This window comes from Emys orbicularis, chromosome 12 (assembly GCF_028017835.1).
Source record: "Emys orbicularis isolate rEmyOrb1 chromosome 12, rEmyOrb1.hap1, whole genome shotgun sequence".
NCBI lineage: Eukaryota > Metazoa > Chordata > Testudines > Emydidae > Emys > Emys orbicularis.
This window is the reverse complement of record NC_088694.1, coordinates 24,066,199-24,090,673: the sequence shown is the minus strand read 5'-3', so window position 1 is coordinate 24,090,673 and position 24,475 is coordinate 24,066,199. Positions and strand designations below refer to the sequence as shown.

Here is a 24,475-nt window from a genome sequence, read left to right as displayed (position 1 = left end):
CCCTCCGGTGGCCGGCCAGCCCAAGCCAAGAGGCTCTGGCCCCGCCCGAGCACCCCCGGCCCCCGGCCGAGCACTGCCGGCCCCGGGCCCCCGGCCGAGCACCGCTGGCCCCGGGCCCCCAGCCGAGCACCGCCGGCCCCGCACTGCCGGCTCCGCACCGCCGGCCCCTCCCTCCCTATTTTCCCGGACATGTCCGGCTTTTTGGGATTTCCTCCCGGACGGGGATTTGAGGCCCAAAAAGCCGGACACGTCCGGGAAAATCCGGACGTATGGTAACCCTAAGTGAAATATAAAGAAAGGATCTGCCCTAAGTCTAACTGGCTCTTTCACTTAGGAGTATCCAAGAGTTTGTCAGGGTAAATTGCTACTCATTATAGACTTGACCATCGATTCATATAACACATTTAATTAAACCAAGTAACACTAGAATTTGCAAACTGGTTCAGTTTATCTATGTTTGAGCAGATATGGGGTCAACTTTTCAAAACAGCCTGTCAATGGGACTTATGGGCCTAAAGTCACTTGAGAAAATTAGGCTGGCATTTTTGAAATTTTACTCCTGGAGTCTATTTTCAATAGTATAATGACAGGCATGTGAGAGCTCCAGATCAAAGGCAATTATGAGAGGAGAGGGGAAGCTAATGGCGGTCGAGTGGCTTAGAGAAGTGTTTTGGTGGGTTTAGCTCAGTTCTTTCTGGGCAAATATCACAACAGCCACCATCACAAGCAGCACTAACTCACATCATAGGCAACCTTGGCAAGGACTAAGTAGACATGGAGAGTGAATTAAATGGGATTTCTCCAGAATATGATGCAGTGGGGGAATTAGAGAAGCTTGTCCTACTGCCATCAGTAAAGGCTAAATAGAAAACTTTAGTCTTCTGTGCTGACACCTTTAATCAGCATGAAATTCCCTTAAAGAACACACTTTTTAAAAGGTAATATGCCATCTGCACACACACACTCTAAATTCCAACATTGCCCATCTCACCAATGCAAGTTTTCTCCTTCTCAGGGATTTCTGGAAACGTGGTCTGCAATGTCACAGTTCCAGAACAAGGGCATGAGTGTGGTTTCCTGACCACAAATACCTTTGTGCAGGGCCGGTGCAAGGAAGTTTCGTGCCCTAGGCGAAACTTCCACCTTGCACCCCCCGCCCTCACCCAGCTAACCCCGCCCCCCCCCCCCACGGCAGCTAGCCCAGCCCCCCACCTGGGGAGCCCCCCCCGCAGCAGCTATCCCCCCTCTGCAGCTAACCCTGCCTGGGGAGCCCCCCCCCCGCGGCAGCTAACCCCGTCCGGGGAGCCTGTCCCAGCTCACCTCGGCTCCGCCTCCTCCGCTGAGCACGCCAACGCCGTTCTAATTCTCCTCAGCTCCCAGGCTTGCGGCGCCGACTGGAGGAGACTTAGAGCGGGGGCTGTGTGCTCAGCGGAGGAGGCAGAGTGGAGGTGATCTGCGGCGGGGAGCGGTTCCCCTGTGCGTCCCCCCCTGTCACTGCGGGCGGCCCCCCAGGGCTCCCCCACCCCAGCTCATCTTCACTCCACCTCCTCGCAGGGGTGGCAGGTTTGTAGAAATTTTGGTGGTGCCCAGAACCCACCCCCGCCCCCCACCTGCCCAAGACTCTGGGAGGGAGTATGGGTGAGGGAGGTCTGGGGTGCAGGCCCTAGGCTGGGGATTGGGGTGCAGGGTGCAGGCTCTGGGAGGGAGTTTTGGGATGGGAGGGGTGCAGAGGGATGGGGTGCAGGAGTGAGGGCTGTGGGGTGTGGCTGCAGATGAGGGGTTTGGAGTGTGGGAGGGGCTCAGGGCGAGAGTATGGGTGTAGGCTCTGTCTGGGGCTGGGAATGGGGGATTTGGGGTGTGGGAGGGGCTCAGGGCAAGAGTAGGAGTGGGGGGGGTGAGGGCTCTGTCTGGGACTGGGGATAAGGTGTTTGGGGTGCTGGAGGGGCTCGGGCAGAGGGTCAGGGTGTGGGGGGATGAGGGCTCTGGCTGGGACTGGGGATAAGGTGTTTGGGGTGCTGGGGGGGCTCGGGCAGAGGGTTGAGGGTGCAGTGCAGGGGTGAAAGCTCTGGCTGGGGGTGTGGGCTCTGGGTGGGGCAGAGCTGGGGATGGGTTAGGGGTACAGGCAGGCTGCTCTGGGACAGGGGCCAGAGAGGAGGACTCCCCCCAGCTCTTTCCCTGCCAGCAGCAGCAGCAAGCTCTGGGGTATGAGCCCCCCTTTCTCGCCCCCCCCCCAGCAGCACACTCACCCCCACCACTGTCACTGCATGTGCTCCTAGGGTCCCTCTCAGGTCCTGGAATCTCCCTTGCCTCCCCCATGGTGGGGCGCTGCGTGTGCCTCCTCCCCTGCTGTTGCCCCTGACTGTAGCCTCACTGGGGGTGAGGGATGGGGGTGCCTCCTTGCCCAGCGTGGGGCAGGAGCGGTGACTGTGGGCAGGGGGGTCCCCTGTGCTGCTGGAGGGTCCCATTGGAAAATGAAAGGGTCTAAGGGGGAAGGGCAGGCTCAGAGTCAGTCTGCCCTGGCAGTGGACCAGGGGGGCACTAGGACCCTGTGGCAGCAGTTGCTGCAGGAAAGCAGCATGGAGGAGACAAAGACGGACAGTCTCTGCTCCTCTTTCTCCCGGGACCCGTGAAAGGCGAGCGGGGGTTGGGGGCAGCAAGTCGGGGCCAGGGGACACTCGGGGAAGGCGTGGGGGGGTGCAGGTGGGGCCGGGGGGGACACACGGCCCCAAGTATTGCTAGAGCTGGGCCCCTGGCTCTGAATATTGCTGGTGCCCGAGCACCACATGGATATGGAACTCGCTGCCTATGCCTCCTCGCCTGAGCGGGCCTTTAGGCGCCCCCAACCACTAGGCGCCCTAGGCGGCCGCCTAGTTTGCCTAAATGGTTGCACCGGCCCTGCCTTTGTGAGCAGAATCCCAGTTTGCCTAAAACAGCAGACCTGGAGTATAAGCCGAGCCTCATTGCAGTCTGACCTAACTCAGCTGTTGGGGTCAGAATCTGTGCTCATCTCAGCTGGTGGACTGGGAGCAGCGGTTGAGATTATAACATGAATGCATGAGGAGTCTAGTTGGGTCCAGATGCTGAACTAGGGCATAGACAAGTTTTAAGGGTCCTTGGGGTATTTCTAGCATTATTTACAAAATCATAATATACAGAAAGACCTTTTGTACAACTACGCTCTTACTAGTTATGGAAGGCCTGAAGCCCTTCTAACCTTGGCAAGGCGATGCTAAAGACCCAGCTTCCCAGTACATGATTCTGCATATGGTTGCTCCAACCCGGCAAATACATCTGGAGGGGATACTGTAAGGTCAATAACCAGTGCCACTGTATCATCAATCTCTTCTTAAGTTTAACTTCAGAATGCAAATAGGTGAGGGTATTTGTAAAGAGTTCTGAGAGGTAGAATCTATAGCACAGCTGCCTTTTATTGAGCATACGTCCCGAGCAGCCACATTATCAGACATGAATGACAGGTGTGTGTGTAGCTTGGGGCATGGAAAGAAAATGCAGGAGAGAAATGAGAAGAGGGAACCTTTTACCTGACAGGTGCTCCACGGGACTGAGCAGGCTTCAACATGACTGTGATGGTAGTGTCCGTTTCATTCAAGGGGGAGTCCGTGTCGTATTCAGGCATAGATGGTGCTGTGGCAGAACAGAGACCAATGTGTAAATTATCCACTAGTTTTTGTTTTCGGTAGCTTTGGCAAAATAACACGAATCACTCTTGCAGCCTGGGTAGCATTTTTCATCTGAGATGTTGAAATACTTTACAAGCATTAAGGGTGGAATTTTCAAAGCTGTTTAAAAGATTTGGACACCCAGTTCCCTTTAAAAATATAATGGGAATTGGACTCAAAATTTCCTAGACGGCTTTTAAAATCTCTCTCTAATTAGTTAAGCCTCAGCACTCCTGTGAAAATGGCATCATTTTCTACATTTTCACATGGAGAGCCACATAGAGGTTAAGTCTTATCTTGGCTAAAGGTCACATAGTATTGTCAACAATAGCGCTGAGATAGAAGCCAGGAGTCCCAACTCTTATTCTCCAGCATTTATCACTAGATTACACTTCCTACACCTGAGATGCAACTTTCACTGTTTAGGCCTGAGCTAAACTGAACCTTTGTGAGCTATAAGATAAAGATTCTTAGGGAGGTGTGGGAATTAGCCAGGTTATCTCACACTCAGCACCATAGTACTGTCACAGACTCACATACAGAACTACATAGTCTGTATTTTTGGTATTAAGTCAACCCACTAATTAGTACTGGGGACATTTTCAGGAAAACAAGATATTGACTTTCTTATAAGTTAGTTTTTCTGCTACCTATCTCCCCTTCTTGCTTCCCCACTTGAAATCAGACTCCTGTTTGGGACAACACTATTTTTTGCTGTGGAAGAAGTGCAGATACCACAAACAGCATTAGGATTTCGGGTGGGGAACAAGCAGCAGCAGCAGCAGATGAATCCCATAAGGCGCAAAGATCCAGGTTTCGTGCAAGTGCCTTTAGCTAAAAAGAACATGGAGGGATTAAATGCAGAAAATATGTTATCTGAATAGCCTAGTTCCACTCAGTGCAGCTATAACTCAGAAAAGTGACTTGGTAAAACTGCATTGTTGGAGGTCCTATATTTCTCTACCATGACCTCCAGGTCAAATCAGCCTGTTTACAAGTTGATGATGTCTCAGAAACTGAAAATTGTCAAGATCCTGGTTTCTATTAGTAGTTCTGCCACTGACTTATTTTGAGGCCTTGTGCAAGTCACTTAACTTCCCTATTCCTTTAACATCCTCCCATCAATAAAATGGTGATGATTTTATGGGGGAAATGAATCTCTGAAATCTTTATATAAGAAACTCTATATTAAGGAAGCATTTAAATAAAAAGCTTGTTATAGGACAATTACCGTAACTATGAAGTATTATTTGTATTTCAATATTTTCTAGCGATGCACAGTCTATTGTGCCAGATGCTTTACAGGCATAGTAAAAGACTGTGCTGGCCTCAAAGAGTTTACAATCATACTTTAAGACAAGACAAAATTGGTGAACGAAATACACATTGTGGAAGGACTGGGTAACAATAACAGGGAGTGTAATTCAGTGATCAGTATTTGCATTAGTTACCATGCACATGCAGGGGACATACCAGTTTTTCCTTACACTTAAAATATGAAACAGCTAAGTGATAGCTCGGCAAATGTTGGCTTTTTGGCAACCACTGAATAGTAACATAGTTACTATACAACTGCATGGTGTTTACTATTTTAGGGCCCACTGAAGTCAACAGGAGTTTTGTCACTGACTTCAGCAGGAGCCGAATTGGGCCCTTAATAGTTACCAAGAGATTATGATTATAAACATATACACACACATTGCGTCAAGATATGCATACCTGGTCATTAAAAAAAATTACCAAAAAGTCCTATAAAAACACCATAATAGGTGGAAACATGTTAGTAATCAAAAGCCCAACACAAAAATCCTTATTCCTGAACACTGCCTTCTTGGGCATTGGTTTTATGACAAGCATAATGAGAGCTTTCAAGTTATGAACACAGGAGTGGCCAGGCAATGAGATGATCTAATATTAGTGACTATGCTATTGCTTGTGTGAAGCCTCTGAGCCTACCTACTATGAACCAGATGTTTCAGAAGCCTGTGAAGACAGACTGAGCTGATTGCTCATGTGCAGTCAAGTGCGGGGGTTACTCTAACTTGATTTCTGAATATTCACTGAATGCTAAAATAAAAGCAAATGGAATCAGAGAGGGAAAGGTACTAGCATTATTGTGCAATCGTATCTTTGTTATGTTACAAGTGTGCAGAGTGTGTGCCGTCTCCTTCTAGTGGTAGGTCCACATGGAGGCTAACAGTCTATGTGGCTGATATTAGCTAATGGAGTTGCTTCTTTAGCTCAAGTATGGAGATCTGCACATTTGTGCTGAAAGTCAAGGGTTCAAACCCTGCTGATGATTACACTGCTCTACAGCCAAAATGCTTCTGAAATAAATGTAGTCAAACTTTACTAATTCTGGGTCACTGAGAACGAAAATGATGCTTAAAATTGTTGATTGGCTCTAGTTTTCAAGATATGCTATTGGGTCAGTATATACGACCCTTGACTTGGGAATGGCGGAGGATAAGTGAGTTATAAAGGGAAGGGATCTCAATTTAAACCAGAAATGACTAAAATACATCTTGGACTGGATCTATGAATAAATCTATGACAAGGTTTGGACAGTACTTGCTTTTTAGGCAAAACAATGAATGATGCAATCTGAAGCTGGTATTGCATCATACATTATATGAATTGCATCATGTTATTCCTAGAAGTCATGGATGATGCAATCATAACGAAGCTTACATCACTCTGCTGAACAAATTGCCCTATATCAGCTCTAGAAATCATACAGTGTCGTGCTCTCTTATTTGTCAGTGTTTGATTTTGCAAAGGGACACATTTCTGTTTAGCCAAAGTGAGCAGAGATGCCTCGTACTTGTGTGAACAGTGCAGATAACTTCTGCTATGTTTGTGGTGAAGTGACTTTTGCATCACAAAAGCGCAGTATAACCACTATGGTTAAGAAAGCCTATCACCTTTATTTTGGCTGCAAAATTGGAGATCAGGACAAGAGGTGGGCCCCACACATATGCTGCAACACTTGTGCAACAAATCTTCGCCAGTGGTTGAAGAGGAAAAGGAAATCTATGCCTTTTGCAGTGCCAATGATTTGGAGAGAGCCAACAGATCATACCAGCAATTGTTACTTCTGCATGGTGCCTCCAGTTGGGAAAGGTGTGTCAAAGAAGAAAAAGTGGACTGTGCATTATCCAAACATTCCATCAGCTATACGCCCAGTACCTCACGGAGAAGGACTGCCGGTTCCTGATGCACCAGTATCATTCTCACTTGAGTCAGACGAGGAAGAGGAAGAGGATGAAACTTCTGGTCCTGAACCATCAATGTCACAGGACCCACATTTTCTCCCATCCTCCTCCTCTGAACCACACCTCATAACACAAGGTGAACTGAATGACCTTGTCAGGGATTTGGAACTACCCAGGAGTAAGGCAGAACTGTTGGGCTCCAGACTACAGCAGTGGAATCTCTGGCAGGTGATGTTAGGGTTTCCATGTTCCGTGACCGTCAAAAGGATCTTGTCCCATTCTTCTTCATGGAAGGTGATCTTGTAGCCTGCAACAACATCGATGGTGTGATGGCAGCCCTCAACATCGTTCACGATCCAGATGAGTGGAGACTGTTCACTGATTCATCGAAGACGAGTCTTAAAGCTGTTTTACTGCATAATGGCAATGTTTTGCCATCAATTCCAGTTGGTCATGCAGTCCATATGAAGGAAACCTATGACAACATGAAACAACTTTTGAGGTGCATAAACTATGACCAACATCGGTGGCAGCTTTGTGGCGATTTGAAGGTTGTTGCTCTCTTGCTTGGTCTGCAGACTGGATACACAAAGTACTGCTGTTTTCTCTGCGAATGGGATAGTCATGCAAGAGATTCCCACTACATCAAGAAAGATTGGCCACTCTGACAGTCATTGGAGCCTGGGAGGAAAAGTGTTCAGCATCCACCACTTGTTGAATCAAGGAAGATTTTGTTACCACCCTTACACATCAAGCTGGGTCTGATGAAGAACTTTGTCAAGGCCATTGACAAAACACAAGCAGCTTTCAAGTACCTCTGTGGAAAATTTCCAAGGTTAAGTGAAGCTAAGATAAAGGAAGGTGTCTTTGTTGGTCCTCAGATTCGTGAACTTCTTCGAGATGATGCATTTGACCATGCACTGCGTGGCAAGGAAAAGACGGCCTGGAAAGCCTTCCAGTTAGTGGCAATAAATTTTCTCGGAAACAACAAGGCAGACAACTACAGGTTGTTGGTGGAAAACCTCCTCAAGGCATACAAAAGCCTTGGTTGCAACATGTCACTAAAGATACATTTTTTGCACTCTCATCTAGATTTTTTTCCACCGAACTGCGGAGCAGTGAGCGACGAGCACGGCGAGCGATTTCACCAGGACATTGCAACAATGGAGAAACGCTATCAGGGCAAATGGAGCCCATCAATGCTTGCAGACTATTGCTGGACAGTGACAAGAGATGCTCCAATTAATGAATACAAGAGACAAGCCAAGAAGCGCCGAGTAGACACTGAATAGGACTAAACTATGTACATAATAGTTTTTTGCCTTTTGTTTCATAATAAATTTTATTTATATAACCCTTTTGCTGATTTTTAAAGTGTTACATAAACAGGACAGGTGAACTATTATCATGTAAAGCAACCATAAACACATGAAAAGACCTAGGTTTACAATTTATGATTAAAACTCTACTATCTACACAATATACATAGACATAAAATGTAAAAACTTAAATATCTTAGAAACAGTAGCCAATCAGTTGTTTTAATTGTCATATTTGAATTCAGCACATCAAAATGCATAATAAATAGCACATTTTATCTCTGAAGCAGACGACTTCTCAAAAATTGTAGACCAGTGTTAGTGGAAGGAATGGTTATATGATGCTTTCTTGATGCTTATTCTCTCATTTATGTCTAGTGCATTGGCAACATTGTCCTCTTTCAAAATTTGTTAATAAAAACGAAGCAGAAAAGTGCATTGCAGTGCACTGTTTTATAAGGCAGTTGGCTATGATTTGGGGCATCACAATTGTCTGAGGACATCTGCACACTAAAATTCTGCACTCAAGGTTTGCCTTAAGCTTTCCTCTGCTGGGTAAAGATACAAAGCAAAGCCAAAGGTATTCCGATTATTCACTGTTCTCAAAGAGGTGAAAAAATGAACCAGGCGAATAACACGTTATCCCAATGCTGTCATTTTAATTGTAAAATCTTTCCATAAATCTAATCCAGCACTTGGTTCTCCCCTACCCTCCTCTGAAACTCATCTAGCAATAGCCTCCTCTTTCTCTACAGGTGCAAGAGCCTTCTTCTCTGCAGCTCCTGCAGTCTTGAACAGCCTTCCTAGGCATACCTGCCTTGGACTCTCCATCTTTTCTCCAGTCCCATTTGGAAAAAAAATTACCGTTCTCCTTGTTCATACCTCTCCATTGCTCTATCCTTCTGATATTATTTAACTAGCTCCATTATCACTCCCTGTGGAGCGTTTTGAAGATATAAGACAAACATTTTCAAAGGATTCTCTAAAACTAGGCACTCGGTGTAAATGTACACTCAGTCAGTTGCGGGGGAAACAAATGAGGTCATCTAACACATTGTCTGCATCTTCCAATTAGCTATTTATTATTAGGTACTATTTTCACACACTCCATCAAATATGGATGTTGGGGGGAGCCCACTTTTAAAATTTGCTCCACAGAGTTTGTATGGTGTTGAAATTATCATCATCATACTTAATATGGGATACAATCATAAATTCCCTTATTAAATCCAAAAGACAAATGGTATTTACACAGTTGCTCCAAACTTACTTTAAAATGCCTAAGCACTCAACACACCCACACAGTAATATGCAGTTATAGGCATTGATCAGGCACTTACAACAGGACTAGACCTGGGATGCCCCAAACCATGTTTCCTGGGTCCAGCTGGATAGACAAGTAACTAGCAATGAACCCTTTAAGAGTCCACCCTTTTATAACTTTTCTATCAGAACCTGTGTGACAATAGTCACTGCTTCTTGAATTCCTTTCTTTGCTGAAACTCGTTAGAACCTTCTTTGATCATTGGGGCTTTTCTTCAAAGATTTCCATCCTGTATTTACACAGACTGCAGATCATATATATTCTTCAGCCAAGCTAACAACCCTTTATGGAGCTATCTTATCCTACAGACAGAGATACTATGCCAAGTCATTTGTTCTTGCTTTATTAGTTTGTTTACTTTGGATCTACAAAGGACAAACCAAGGCCAGGCCTCTTCCCTTCTCCCCCAGTGCCATACCTGAAATTTTAGTTGCGATCCGTGTTGTGATGGGAGGCCCGAAGCCCTTCACTGTGCTGGCTTTGATGGTGAACGAATAGGTAGTCCCTGGATATAACCCTACAAAGAGGTGGTGAGTTTCATTCCTTAGTTTGAAGATCTTTCCCCTCTGGCTGGACAAGTCAGCACTGGGATCCAAGGACCCAACAGCTTTGTATGTAATCTGCAAATAAAGAACAGATAGAGTCAGGGTGGTTGTGCTGACATCAGGATTGTCAGGCGAAAAAACAGATCCGGTTTCATTATCTTCCATGAATGGGTTTTTACTTGGGCTAGGTCTACACTACAGCGGGGGTCCGACCTAAGATACGCAACTTCAGCTACGTGAATACCGTAGCTGAAGTTGCGTATTTTAGGTCGGCTTACCTAGCGGTGAGGACGCGGGAAAGTCGACCGCTACCGCGCTGCCGCCGCCTCCGCTGCCGCCTCCTGCCGAGGTGGATTTCCGGAGTCGACGGCAGAGCGATCAGGGATCGATTTTACCGCGTCTTCACTAGACGCGGTAAGTCGATCCCCGATAAACCGATTGCTACCCGCCGGATCGGCGGGTAGTTGCTGGAGATCCAAGCACGATCTTTCATCCAAAGTTTCACTTAATAGAGGGTCTGATTTTTCACTTCCATTACCAACAGGCTCAGACTGCAGCATAAACTGATTTAAGAAGTGGATGAACAATTTTTTTTAAAGAAATCTCTTAATTTCTTCAGCCAAATTAAAGTTGACAGCAGGATTTTCATGAATATTTCTGGTATAATTCCTTCCCCTCACCCTTCTCCCTGTGATGTGAAAAGACTCGTGGGAAAATTTCCCATCAAGTATTTTTCCTGCCAGCTAGTGGCCTGATCGAAAGCCAATTGAAGTTAATGGGAGTCCTTCTATTGACTTCAATTGACTTTGGATCAGGTTCTAAAACAGAAAGAATTCTTGACCCAGAGAGAATATTCTTTTAAGAACATGAAATAAATACCGTGAAGGCATTACACAAATTCCCCCCTCTCTTTGCCTGTGTTTTTGAGACTGTTTCAGACTGATTTTTTTTCTGGCTTTGTCCTTGGTTTTGAGGGTTTGTGTATGAGTGCTGTCCCTGATTTCCACCTCAGAGTGTTGGCAGAAAGGTATGGATCCAGACAGATATTCATGAGTATATATATTGCTAGTGATAACACACCTTTAGAGAAATACAAGCCCAAAGCACACCTTTGAAATTCTGTCTGAGTTCCATTATGCCTACCAGTGGCAAGTCTGTGGATATACAGACATTGGAGGTAAAACTCATGACTTATTTACCACCTGATTCCTTCCCTATGTTTCAAATTCAATCCAATGGTGGCTCAGTTTCAACTGAACTGTCAATATAATATACTGTACTCTACTGCTCCCCTAACCTTTTCTGATATTACAGGATCCTTGCTTATTTGTAATGAAACACTATGAATAAATCAATGTATTTTAATATAGCAAGTCTTCAATTTTTTATGAAGGTCTTCACGAGAATCTAATTCCTGGATTTGCCAGAAAAAGGCTTTGAAAATTCTAAGTCCCTTGTATTATGACAGGAAGAAAATGTTGCATTTTGAAGAAAAAACAAATATATAATGTTAAAAAAGGAGTATCTTATAACAGGTTTGAAAACAGACAGAGGCCAATTCTTACTGGCACCATGCAGGAGCAGCAAATAACACTGTTATTTAGACAGAGGCAGATCACAAAAGAGAAAGCTGATACACAGAGAATAGGTTGGATTACAGGGAAGAAGAGTGAATTCCACCAGGATCCATAATGATATAGAGCAGCAAGAACTGAGGAGAGTGGCACCCTCAAAAGCAGCTCTATTAAATCAGCTTGTCGGTATTTTCAATTTAAACTCACTCTTTTCCCAAGGAACTATACATTGCAATTTATTTTGTTGCTACTTACCAGCAGCTGGCTATACAGAGTCAGATCTCAGGACAAAGGTCATTAAAAAGCCCACAAACACTGGAAGCAGAACACTTTATTCACCTTCGGGGGCAGCGCAGAGGGAACAATTGCAGCTGCCTTAACCAAACATTTTCAAAGAGGGAGAGGAAGAGAACTTTAGGTAAAACACTGTTAGGTTCTGAGGAAAAGATCATAGCCCTGGCTCTGCTACAGATGAAGCAAATTTAAAAAATAAAATGTATTCATTCAGTGTTTAGCTTTGAGTCACAAGCAACAAAAAAACTTCAAAAACAGACTCAAACGAGAGACTGCTGAATTGGAATTAATTTGCAAATTGGACACCATTAAATTAGGCTTGAATGAACACTGGGAGTGGATGGGTCATTACACAAAGTAAAACTATTTCCCCATGTTTATTTCCCCCCCCCCCCGGTTCCTAGGAGCGCTGCCAGCTTTTCTGCCGCCCTAGGCGGCGGAAGGTCCTGCCCCGAAATGCCGCCGCGGTCGCCGCCCCCCAAATTGTAGCACCCTAGGCGACTGCCTAGGTCACCTAATGGGTTGCACCGGCCCTGCTCACACCTTCTTGTCAACTGCTGGAAATGGGCCATTTTGATTACCACTACAAAAAGTTTTTTTTCTCTCCTGCTGGTAATAGCTCACCTAAACTAATCACTCTCGTTATAGTGTGTATGGTAATACCCATTGTTTCATGTTCTCTGGGTATATATATATCTTCCTACTGTATTTTCCACTGCATGCATCCAATGAAGTGGGTTTTAGCCCACAAAAGCTTATGCTTAAATAAATGTGTTAGTCTCTAAGGTGCCACAAGTACTCCTGTTCTTTCTACAAGCAGGAGAGACTGTTAACCTCTTGGAACCTGCATGCTGTGTTTGTACTAATAAAATGTAGAAACAGCATTTTTAGAATAGTCTTCAGGTGCTGGGTAGGAGTTCAGGGATTGGGAAATTGGGAATAGGATAAGGAAATTTCCAGCTCTAGGTCACTGAAAATCCTGCTCATATGATGGCCAGCCAGTATCCTATGTGAATTCAGTTAGTTGGCTCAGTACAGGTCTTAGCAGACTGACTGAGTGCAACAATTCAGTTCACACAGACCATCCCATTTCCATCCGATGGTATTGACTTTCGATAACATTAGCAGGGAGACCACAGAGGAGAAGTGGAGGAATCTTGCACTACAACTGTCCTTCATTTATGGATAAATAGAAGAGGCTACTCATCAATAATCCATCAATCTTCATTTTTAAAAATTAACAAACAAACAAAACAACAAAAGAAATCAGATACTTAAGGCAAATGAAACTTCAGCAATATTTTCGATAAAAAGTAAGTTATGGAGCTTTACAAGTCAGATTCTGCTCATTAGAGTCTGCATGGAAGACTTGCATGGGGGGCACACAAACTACAGAGGAACTCAACTTGTGAAGTCTGGAACCTGATTCAGAGTTGAATCCAACATTCACCACAGTTTTGGTAGGGAGTAAGCAGCATTCCAGAGGGAGGGCCTGTTTCAGATTCAGGGTTGCAGTTTAGGCAAATTAGAGAGAGAGAAGCCCTACCAACAAAAGTTTTGATCCAGATGAGAATCTGAATTTTCTCAGAGGTGTGAGCTTTTTGGGGTGGGGTGGGATAAGGGGATTATTCTTGGTATTACTGTAGGACTTAAAGGACCCACAGGAGAAAGGCCGCATTGTGCAAGGCTCTGTACAAACGTACGGAAGAACCAATCCCTGCCCCAACAAACTGAAGACAGAGAGGGAGTACAGGGTAATAGTAATGCAAATATGTTTCTGCAGAGGTGAGCTATGGGCACAATTTGTAGGTAGCATTATTTGAATGATAAGTAAATATAATAGCATCAGTAGATATGGCTTGGTATCTGCCTACCTATTGTCAGCTGAGTTAGGTTTAAACCCTTCTCTGCTTTCTACACTAAGAACCTTGAATTATGGGAATGGGTTAGGAATGCATATAAGGCACCAAACTGAGAACCAGAGGGCCCAGTTTATATTCACAGTTCTGCCCAGGGCCGGCTCCAGAGTTTTGGCCGCCCCAAGCAGCCAAAAAAAAAAAAAAAGCCGCGATCGCGATCTGTGGCGGCAATTCGGCGGGAGGTCCTTCGCTCCGAGCAGGAGTGAGGGACCGTCCGCCGAATTGCCGCCGAATAGCTGGATGTGCCGCCCCTCTCCGGAGCGGCCGCCCCAAGCACCTGCTTGCCAGGCTGGTGTCTGGAGCCGGCCCTGGTTCTGCCACAGACTTGTTGTGGGACCCTGAGCAAGTCACTTCTCTCTATACCTCAGTTTTGTCATCTGTAAAATGAGGGTAATGATAGCCACACCTTTTAAAATGTTCGAGATCGATGGATGAATCGGATTATATCATGGCTAAATATTGATATTTAAGCAGCAAATTCAATGGTGAGCAGTGAGGTAAATGTAACACTGAAAACAAGGCTCTGTTTGATTTGAATGAGACAACTCCTCTCCCATCTCAGGCAGATCAGCAACGTTTTCAGTCCTAGGAAATGTGACTTCTGTCTTTTAAAGTATGCGAGAGAATGCTAGCACTAAGGCAGAGTCCGACATAATGCTGGAAGGCACTGCACAAAACCTTACTGCGCCTCAAATCTCCTGCAATTGGAGTCTCAGCTCTCTACGCTGCTATGCCAAAGCATCTTCCATCTCACCTGTAGTTTCTGTTCCAGTCCTGGTCCTCTACACAGCTCTACCAGCATACCTCAGTCCTGACCAGCAGCCTACCCTTCTACTCCAGTAGTAGGCTATCCACATACAACTCGGAAGCATACCTCACTCATGACATGCAGCTTCCTGCTATTGCAGTCATGGGTGTTTTCTGATCAGAGACTTCAAAGTGTGTGACATTGTATGATGGGTTCGTGTTGCAAACAGAAGATAGGCTATAATGTTATCTTACTTTTCTATAGTGCGTTTCATGCAAACGACGCCAAATCTCTTTACAAACTGTACAACCTACTTAGAATGTACAAAGCATTTTCACTTTTACTCCACTTACCACACACAACTTTTGTGAAGATTAGTTAATGTCTGCACCGTCCTTCAAACACTAAGTGCTACAGAAACAGCAAGTATTATTATTCCGAGCTTTAAAACATAACATGCTGACTTATGATGGAACATTTGACGCTTTCTTGCAATCTGACTTCACCATCAGTGACCCCACGATTGGTGTGCTTTCTTTATATATCTGTAAGCTTTCAATTAAAGTTCAAGGTTTTCCTCTGTATAGTACAATCAAATTAGATGCTATTGTGCACTATTCCTTATAATCCATCTTCCCATTGCCTTAGAACCTTAGTGCTGTCCCTTGGAACCAAGAAGTAGCTCCCTGTTCATGTAAACTTCTATTTAGCTATGCAAACAAATCCATTTTGTCACGTACAAAGCTTGGAGCACACACTGTGTATGTCTACACTGCAATGCAAGCCCAGGGTTCAAACCCCCTTCTGTATATACACAAATCTCAACAACCTGGGGCTCAGACCCAGGACCCCCCAGGGATGGAAGGTACAAACCAGAGTCAAGCCATGACCCAAGGCGTGACGTTGCACTCCATAATGTTTTATGGAAACACGCTTATGAGTGTGAATATGATGCAACTGGAATACGCTTTATGCAAAAGGTTTCTTGTAAGGTATCATTGCAAAGCTTATGATCTACTGAGTGTGTTCATCCCATTTGTTTGCGTGTATTATTTCTATGTCTGGAGTTAGGAGCATAAGATATAAACTTGTATTACTGATGTAAACGTATTAAGTGGAAGCCATTAAGGGTGCTTCAGAATCAATGACCTATAAATGGCTCTGTTTAATTGCAAAACTTCCTGGGTACGTGCGGGCCAGCCCTGGAAGAATGGAGGCTGGGGTCTCACAGGACAGGTGAACATGTCACCTGATACTGGAATCCATGTTTAACCTGGTGCTTTTCCATTTAGAAGGAGGGGTGGGGACCCAGAGAGACAAAAGATTCCCGCCTTGGGCCAAAGCTATCAAAGGGGGTGTGTAGCAGGGTGGACACCTGCTCCTGCCTGGAAGGGCCTGAGATAGCCCAGGGAGCAGGCAGCCTGAAGGCTGAGCTGATTGGGGAAGTGGCTGCAGCTGGGGCCACGCCCCAAACAGACTCAGCTGGCCTGTATAAAGAGGCTGGGATCCAGGAACTCAAGAGTCTCTCTCTGCCTTCAGAGAGAGAAGGGCCTGGCTGCAGCAAGCTAGACACAGGGTACCTGTAGTGGAGCAGGGCTGGGGAAAAGCTGGGGAGCTCCAGCCTGGAAAGCCCCAGGCTGCGGCCTAGTATTAGGCCAAGGGGTACTGGGGGTTGCAGAGAGCAGCCCAGGGCTAGTCCAAGGCAGCAGGTCCAAACCCCCCTTGCCAGTGATGAGTGGCCTATACTGCAGTCTGCCCCAGGGAGCAGGGGCTAGTTGGTGACTGGCAGTGGCCTAGTGCTGAGGCAAGGTGGGGATAGTGGGTGGGGTTTCCTCAGGGAGGGGAGACCCAGATCTGTGGGGTACTGCAGGGGGCAGCATCCCAGTAATAGGGGCACCGGGTCCTGGGAGGGACACTGGGGCCAGCAGTAGGGACAAGGCGGATCACCGGCCTGCAGAGGGCGCTCCAGATGCTGGATGAGCAACCAGTAGGGGGTGCCGCAGGGGTGAGTCCGGACCTTTACAGAGTGGAACAGAACAAAGGGGCTGTCAGTCATGAGAACACCCCTGCTTTCCACCTAAGATGTCCCCTGGAACTAACAAGGACTGTACCGGGGAAAGGATTGGGCCCAGACTAGGAAGGAGTCTAGTCTGTGAAAGAAGCTTATTGGAACATCTCTGAGGGTGAGATTTTACCTGTAATCAGTTTCTTAATGTATTAGGCTTAGGCTTGTGTGTTTTTGCTTTATTTTGCTTGATGACTTATTTTTTTCTGTCTGTTATTACTTGGAACCACGTAAATCCTACTTTTTATACTTAAACAAAAGTGATTTTATTATTAGTAAACCAGAGTAAATGATTAATACCTGGGGAAGCAAACAGCTGTGCATATCTCTCTATCAGTGTTATAGAGGGTGGACAATTTGAGTTTACCCTGTATAAGCTTTATACAGAGTAAAATGGATTTATTTGGGGGTTTGGATCCCACTGGGAACTGAGTGTCTGGGTGCTGGAGATCGGTGACCTGCTGAGCAGTTTTTGGTAAAAGTCTGCAGCTTTGGGGGCATGGACCAGACCTGAGACTGTGTTGCAGCAGGCTAGTGTCTGGCTGAACAAGGCAGGGTTATCGAGTCCCAGACTGGCAGGGAAAAGGGGCGCTCAGGTAATTTCAGCACGTCAGGTGACAGTCCCAAGGGGGTCTCTGTGACTGAACCCATCACACAAGGTTCAAGCCCTATTGCTTTGAAACTTTGACACAGCCCTACTAGATTCGTGCTCTGGTAGTCTGCCAAAAGTATTCCACAATTTCACAAGCCAACTTTCTTTGTCCTCTGGACAATCAGGATTGGTGAACAGTCAATTTCCCTCCACACTGAACCACGACCAAAGGGATAGAGTGGCCACATTTTAGAAGAGCACCAGGAAGTCTTTAATATGGGTGATTGGACTTGGGCCCACATCATGCAGTGTAGATGCTGGATCCCCAGATTGGGACCCAGGGTTCAACTATTCCTAACCTGGGGTTGCAAATGAGTGTAAATGCTCAAACCCTAAGTTAACAAACCAAGGGTCTGCTAACCCTGGGCTTACATTGCAGTGCAGACATACCAACTGAGACATGGCATACAAGGGGTTAACACTCACTCTTCCACAATGGTAGTTGTGAAATGGGTTTCACCTACTCAGCTAGATATATCACAGCAGATCATGGGTGGCACAAATTACTTGCATTGGAAATAATGGTTATCATCAACATGCAATATACACAAAGTGACTGTTGCAATATCTAGACCAGGGCTCTCAAAGTCCCATCTGTGGCCCGAGAACCTCCCCACTACAGCCTACGGAGGCAGACACGCTGCCGGCAATATCTGCTGTAGGCGCAGCTCCCATTGGCTGGGGGAGAGGGACAGAGATACCATCACTAGTTACCGGGCAGAGTCAGCCAAGGAGGCAGCATCATTAGTTGCCAGACAGAGTCAGCATCACTTTTTTCCAGAACGAATATAAACAAGTCAAAATACCGAACACAACTATCTGATGCACACCTTGCTGCAATCCTGAAGGTTTCAACTGCTCAGTCACTGAGGCCAAACATCAACAAAGTGACAGAACTGAAGCATTGCCAGGTGTCTGGCAAACACTAAAAATTCTCTGGCAGGTGAAGAATTGTATAAAGTTGTATGACAGTTTTATTATTTCTAAGAAATTCGAAATACAATACAAACATTTTCTTTTCTGAACACCATCTTCAGTGACATTAGTGGCCCACTGGGAGGATTTGAGGACTGGCACTGGCCCTAAGGTAAACTGAATTTGAGACCCCTGACCTAGATGATTATAGTGGTGCCCTTTGCCCTTAAAATCTACTAATCAAAATAATTTGAGGGCCTTGGACTTGTGCTTGTTTGTACTGTATAAATAAATAACAATAATAAATTAATAAATAATCTGGTTCAAATCAAGTGTTGATTAATATATTTAACCATAACATGCCTAAGGTAAAATTAAACAAAATGCATTTCTAACCTGTATGTAAAAATGAGTGTGACGTTGCACCCCATAAGGCTTCATGGAAATGTGCTTATGAATGTATATATGACATAACTGGAATATGTTTTAGGCTACATATGCCATATAACACATCTATGTAAAGTTTATGATCTACTGAATATATTCATCCTATTTGTATGCATGTGTCATTGTTGTATTTGAAGTTATGAATATTGGCTGTGTACTTGCTTGATTTCTAAGTAGCCTTAGTAAAGCATTTGGTCAGCTTCTTGAGAAAGGAATGTGCAAATTAAGTGCCCAATCAAGAAACACTTAAAGGACAATGAATCTTGGAAGGCTCCAATCCGCATAAGAAGTCTACCTGAGGACGTTCAGGGTAGTTTGTAAACAATGTCTGCTGCCTGTAAAAATGGAGTCATACATGGACATGCGACTTGCCCATGTGACTCTAAAACTCCATCTTGGAACTGGACTTTACATAGGAGAGAGGAGGGGGTCTCCACTCACAAGAGAAATCTATTTAAACTCCTGGGAAACCCCTCCATTTTGTCTTCATCTGACTCAAGAGATAGACTCTCTACCCCCAAGGATACCTGAAAGAAACTTGAACAAAGGACAGGGGGTGTGAGTGATTGCTAGATCCAGACTAGAAGGAGACTAGTCTGTAAAAGGAAGCTTACTGGAACACCACTAAGGGTGAGATTTTGTCTGTATTCAGTTTTCTTACTGTATTAGACTCAGACTTGCGTGATTTATTTCATTTTACTTAGTAATTCACTTTGTTTTGTCTGTTACTACTTGGAACCACTTAAATCCTACTTTCTGTATTTAATAAAATCTTTTTATTTACTAATTAACCCAGAGTATGTATTAATACCTGGGGGGGAGGGGAAACAGCTGTGCATATCTCTCTATCAGTGTTACAGAGGGCAAACTATTTGAGTTTACCCTGTATAAGCTTTATACAGGGTAAAACGGATTTATTTGGGGTTTGGACCCCCATTGGGAGTTGGGCATCTGAGTGTTAAGGACAGGAACACTTCTTAAATTGCTTTCAGTTAAGTCTGCAGCTTTGGGGCACGTGGTTCAGACCCTGGGTCTGTGTTGGAGCAGACTGGTGTGTCTGGCTCAACAAGACAGGGTGCTGGAGTCCCAAGCTGGCAGGGAAAGCAGGGGCAGAAGTAGTCTTGGCACATCAGTTGGCAGCCCCAAGGGGGTTTCTGTGTTCCAACCCATCACAATGATATTTAGGGATTTCACCTAGTAGTTTACCTGAAAACCAAAACACAGCAAACTCTTTCAAACAAGCTCTGCAAAACAGTCATGAAAATTTACCTGCCCAGTCACAAATTCTACTCATCTATCCTTTACTAAAAATTACCAGTGCTATATTTCAATTCCTTTGTTAAACAACATTAAACAAACCCAGAAAACAGAATTTTACAAGGCATATATTTTCTCAAAACATATTAAATATCAAATGTTAGGATCTTAAGCTTACCCGCACCTACCAAAGTGCGGTTCCTGAACACAGAATTGCAAACCAGTTAGCAGAGATGTTAAATATGGTCGCCTTAAACGAAACATTGCTTTGTAGATACACAGTACAATTTTAAAATAGTTCTGCTGTTTAATTAGCACCCAGTGTAACAATTTCTGAGAAGCTGTAGCACATCTGAACCATGTAAATCCATTAACTATGCCTCATGTCTCCTGAAAGTTTTATGTATTTTTTTTTTTTTTTTTTTAAAATACAGCCCAGCCAACCCTTCTGTTCCCCACTAAAACAACAGACTCCTTGACTTCTGAGAACACCTTTGAGCTGAAAGTGAGGAGCAAATTTTTATTAATGCCCCAAGAGTGACATCATCTTGTGACATGGACAATTGAGGAGTTGGGACTAGGGAGACTACTACTCATGACCTTGCCAGGATCCAAACTCAAGTCTCCAGGGCCTGCCTTTCACTTTACTGAGCTGGGGGGAAATAAACCAATTCCTGACTTGTAGCTGTTTTTGAAAACACTCCTCTCATTTGTACCAAGAGTCAAGACACTGGAAACAGGACTAGTTTATACACTGGTGGTTTTTTTTCCCATATCATTGTACATGCAGAGGCACTGGTGGAATAGTTGTGGTGATGGACTCCCTCTAGAAGGGGCATAGGGAATAAGGATCCTCTGATGACTGTCAGGGTGTCAGTTCTTTCACTATCACACTCTGCTAGCATCAGACAGGAAGAAGGCAACCTTTTAATTCAGACAGAACAGTTTGTTAGCTCACACATTCACACACCTCTCCCAGCACTGAATGCTGGACTCACCTCCACAGTCCCCCCTGGAAATTGGATACCTCCAACACACAGAGAAACAGACACACCTGCAGGTAGCCTGCCATTAGCTGATGGAAGCAGAAACATTGAAACATGAAAATGACGCTAAGGAAATCACTAATGACATTATATGAAGAGTGTGTCTTGGGGGCGGGGGCAGTTAATCCAAAGCTTTTTGATATGCATCAGGTAACTTGCAGTACACAACTCACCCCAAAAGGATGTGCACGAAACACCTGTTCTATTTTCAATTCGCATTGTGTGAACACACTGCAGCAGTTTGCTGAGAACTGAGGGCATAGAATTCTCAGGGGGTATTCTAGGATATTTTGCTTTGTTGTGTGCAGGCTCTGACTGGTGTCTCGGCTGGGATGTGCTATAATTGTGTAGAATCTTATCCAAAAAATAGACAGGTCACATGTCCCAAGCCAGATTGTCTCCTTTTACCCTTATTTGAATGTACTTTCCCCTGAGCTGCTTGATCTTTATTGGGCATTAGTCGGCATCCCAGTCATGATACCTTGCAGGTATCTGCTTTGCAATGTCCACAAAGAGGTCTTTATTTCAGTGGCTGGCCACAGAAGCTTCCTGGACCGATGCTAGATAGTGATGAGATCCAGGGTTTCAGCACTGCTCCAAGCATCTGTGCAAATCGTGTTGTGGGGTTGTGCTTGCATTGCAAGAAGGCCAATACACTGGGATCCAGAAGCAAATGAACAAAATCTGGCTCCATGTCAGTTTTTAAAGGGGGGAAGGGTCATCCTGGGAACTCAACACCAGAGCTAAGAGGGCCCACAGGTAAACAGACAGGCCAGCAACGGGTCAACCTGCAAGCATTGTGGGATAGCAATTGGAAGCATGAAAAAAGGGGTGCACAGCAATTGTGTCCACATGAACAATAGATCAAACTAATTCAATTCCGAGCATATGTAGTCCACTTTGGAAGAGGATTCCAGAGTTCATGATAAACATGGAGTTAGCAGACAGTGATGGATTGCGTTGTGTGTATGCAAGTGTTTTCAAATTTTGATCCAGTTTAAAACCACAGTGAGAGACAAGCCCAAAGTGAACTGCACATCAGTCATAGCTTCTCTCTCTCTCTCTCTCTCTTTTTAAAATAAAGGCGTCTCTCATTATGAGACCCTGCTGTCCAGAGAACTGCATGATGCTGCTGCTTCCAACTGCAGGTGCAGTCCTTTCCCTATTGGAATCAACTCTATGTTGCCAGAAGGATAATTGGCGACCTTAGTTATGTGAACTATGACGGTGCAGGGCCCTCCAGGGGCCCAGCACCAACACAGCTATCCTCTGCCAGGCAGAGCACTCCCCTCACTTCCAAGCTTGTGGTCCCACCTGACTCCAGTGCCCACAGACTACAACCATCAATAATTTCCCCAAGCCCTTTCCTACGCTACATGCTTCAGTGCCTCTCCATGGCTTCTCACTCCATGCAATGGGGTCAGTGTCCACAAAGTCTTAGAAGCAGGTGAGTAGGAAGGTTTTCACAGCCTAAGCCTGGGTTCATGTAGGTAGGAGACTCTTTAGGGTACATATGTCATAGACATGTAGATTTGGGGACCTGGATATCAGTGGCGGAGAGCTGGATGGATCCATGTGTGCTATGTTGCACAGGGACTGCAAAAACTAACCCAGCCCTCTACATAGGACAACCTATATCTTGCCAACTCACCTAAGTTCTGCAGAACCTCTTAACTGAGAAGACCCGAGTCAACAATAAGGCTATTAATTTTTAATCTTGTTTCACATATTCCATTCCACGCTGTAATAAATCCTATAAACCAATCCCTACGTGACATCCCCCAAATATAAATAAATAAAAATAAATTGAGTTTTGGAAGCCTGAGAGAAAAATCCTTGAACTTGAAGGTGACAAAATATAGTTCCTTTCTTTTGCATGAAGTTAGACGTGTCACTGTATTGGGAATGCAGCATTTCCTGGGCAGACTCTAATGTGTGGCGTGATTTAACGGTGTAAGTGACTCTTCTGCATCTGAGTGAAACTCTGTGGCATCACTTTTTTGGGGAATATCCTTTGAATTCAGTTTGTCTGCACATCCCCCCTCAACCCAAATTTCAGGTTCCAATGAACCCATAAACTGAAGTGTGGGAGGCAGGCAAAACTTCAGAGCTTCACCTAATTTCACAATGAAACCAGATGAATCCATATGTTTTGCCATAGAGTTAACACTGGGATATGAACCAGGCTATGCCACAAGACTCAAGAACCTTAGCAACACTTTTGGAGAACCTGAGCTGAGTTTGCAACATTGAAAAGCATTCCTAAGAACAAAATGAACTTCATGGCAAACCACCCCAAAGCACTAGTTATTTCTCAAAGGACTGCCTGCCCTTTCCTCTTACAGGCTGGACCCCCAGCACAGTGGGCAGCAGTAGGCTCGGCAGGGGTGCTATCACAAGAGGCTAGATAAAACTGAACGCACTCCAGGAGATTTAGATCAGTTCCGAATCCACAGGTAGCCACACCCAGGGCCGGCTCTACCATTTTTGCCGCCCCAAGCAAAAAAAAAAAAAAAAAAAGCCGCCCCCGGACTATGCCGCCCCCGGACTATGCCGCCCCAAGAATGGACGGAATGCCACCCCTTAGCATGTGCCGCCCCAGGCACGTGCTTCCTCCGCTGGTGCCTGGACCCGGCCCTGTCCACACCCCAAAGACCACCACAATTAGCACTAGCTGGTCCCTAGCTGCTCTCAGGAGAATGGACTAGGCCCTAGAGTCTGACTTACCCTTCCTTCCCTAGTGACATCCCCCTAAAGGCCGGGATCAAGGCACATTAACACAGTAGAATGAGGAAAATTTGCCCAGCAATGCCTGTGCACTACCTGTTCTCCGGATTAAAAGAGAAAGCTTCTGTTTCCAACACCCTTCATCAGTCTGACATTTAATTAAGAAATGAAAACCTACTCACATCTACTAGACAGATTCTCACTCACAGCTTTTCTCCACACTTCACTTTCTTGGTGAAACACCAGGGCACAGACCATTAAACTTTTTGGAGGAGATTAAAGTAATACAGAGAGGAAAATCAAGTAGATTTAGGTATACAAAGTAATATAATTGCCAGCTGCAACTCAATTACAAAGAACGATTACAAACTAATGAGACAGATCCACAACTTTTATGATACTGATTTGCTGTATGAATTTTACATCTTTTGGCTATAAATTCCACATCTCATCTTGGCAAAATAACAGTTTTAGCAGATAATTATAGCTCTCCTCCTCACTTTCTATAGAGTACACACTCATGCACACACAGACTTCATACCTATTGTATTTTAACACCACTTTGCTATAAGTGTCATTTTCTTTGTTGGCCTCTCACCTCCTCCTATATATAACTTCTGCCCCTGCACTCCCCGTAGCATCACTCTCTTCATCATAACACCACCTCCTAACATTTAACACTCAGGTCCTCACGGCTAGTATCATAACGAGTGAAGTGTACCCACTGAGGGGGGGGGGGGTTATAAAT

General features: G+C 45.0%; 1 protein-coding gene across 2 annotated transcripts in view; it reads right to left on the bottom strand.

The window, feature by feature from the left end:
• PTPRT (protein tyrosine phosphatase receptor type T) overlaps positions 1–24,475 on the bottom strand; it is a 715,579-nt gene that overhangs the window by 167,345 nt on the left and 523,759 nt on the right. For both annotated transcript variants that reach the window (XM_065414819.1, XM_065414820.1), the window contains exons 10-11: positions 9,957–10,158; positions 3,543–3,645 (exon numbers count right to left, since the gene is read on the bottom strand). In XM_065414819.1, the coding sequence (XP_065270891.1) occupies positions 3,543–3,645; positions 9,957–10,158 (305 nt within the window). The remainder of the gene's footprint in view (positions 1–3,542; positions 3,646–9,956; positions 10,159–24,475) is intronic.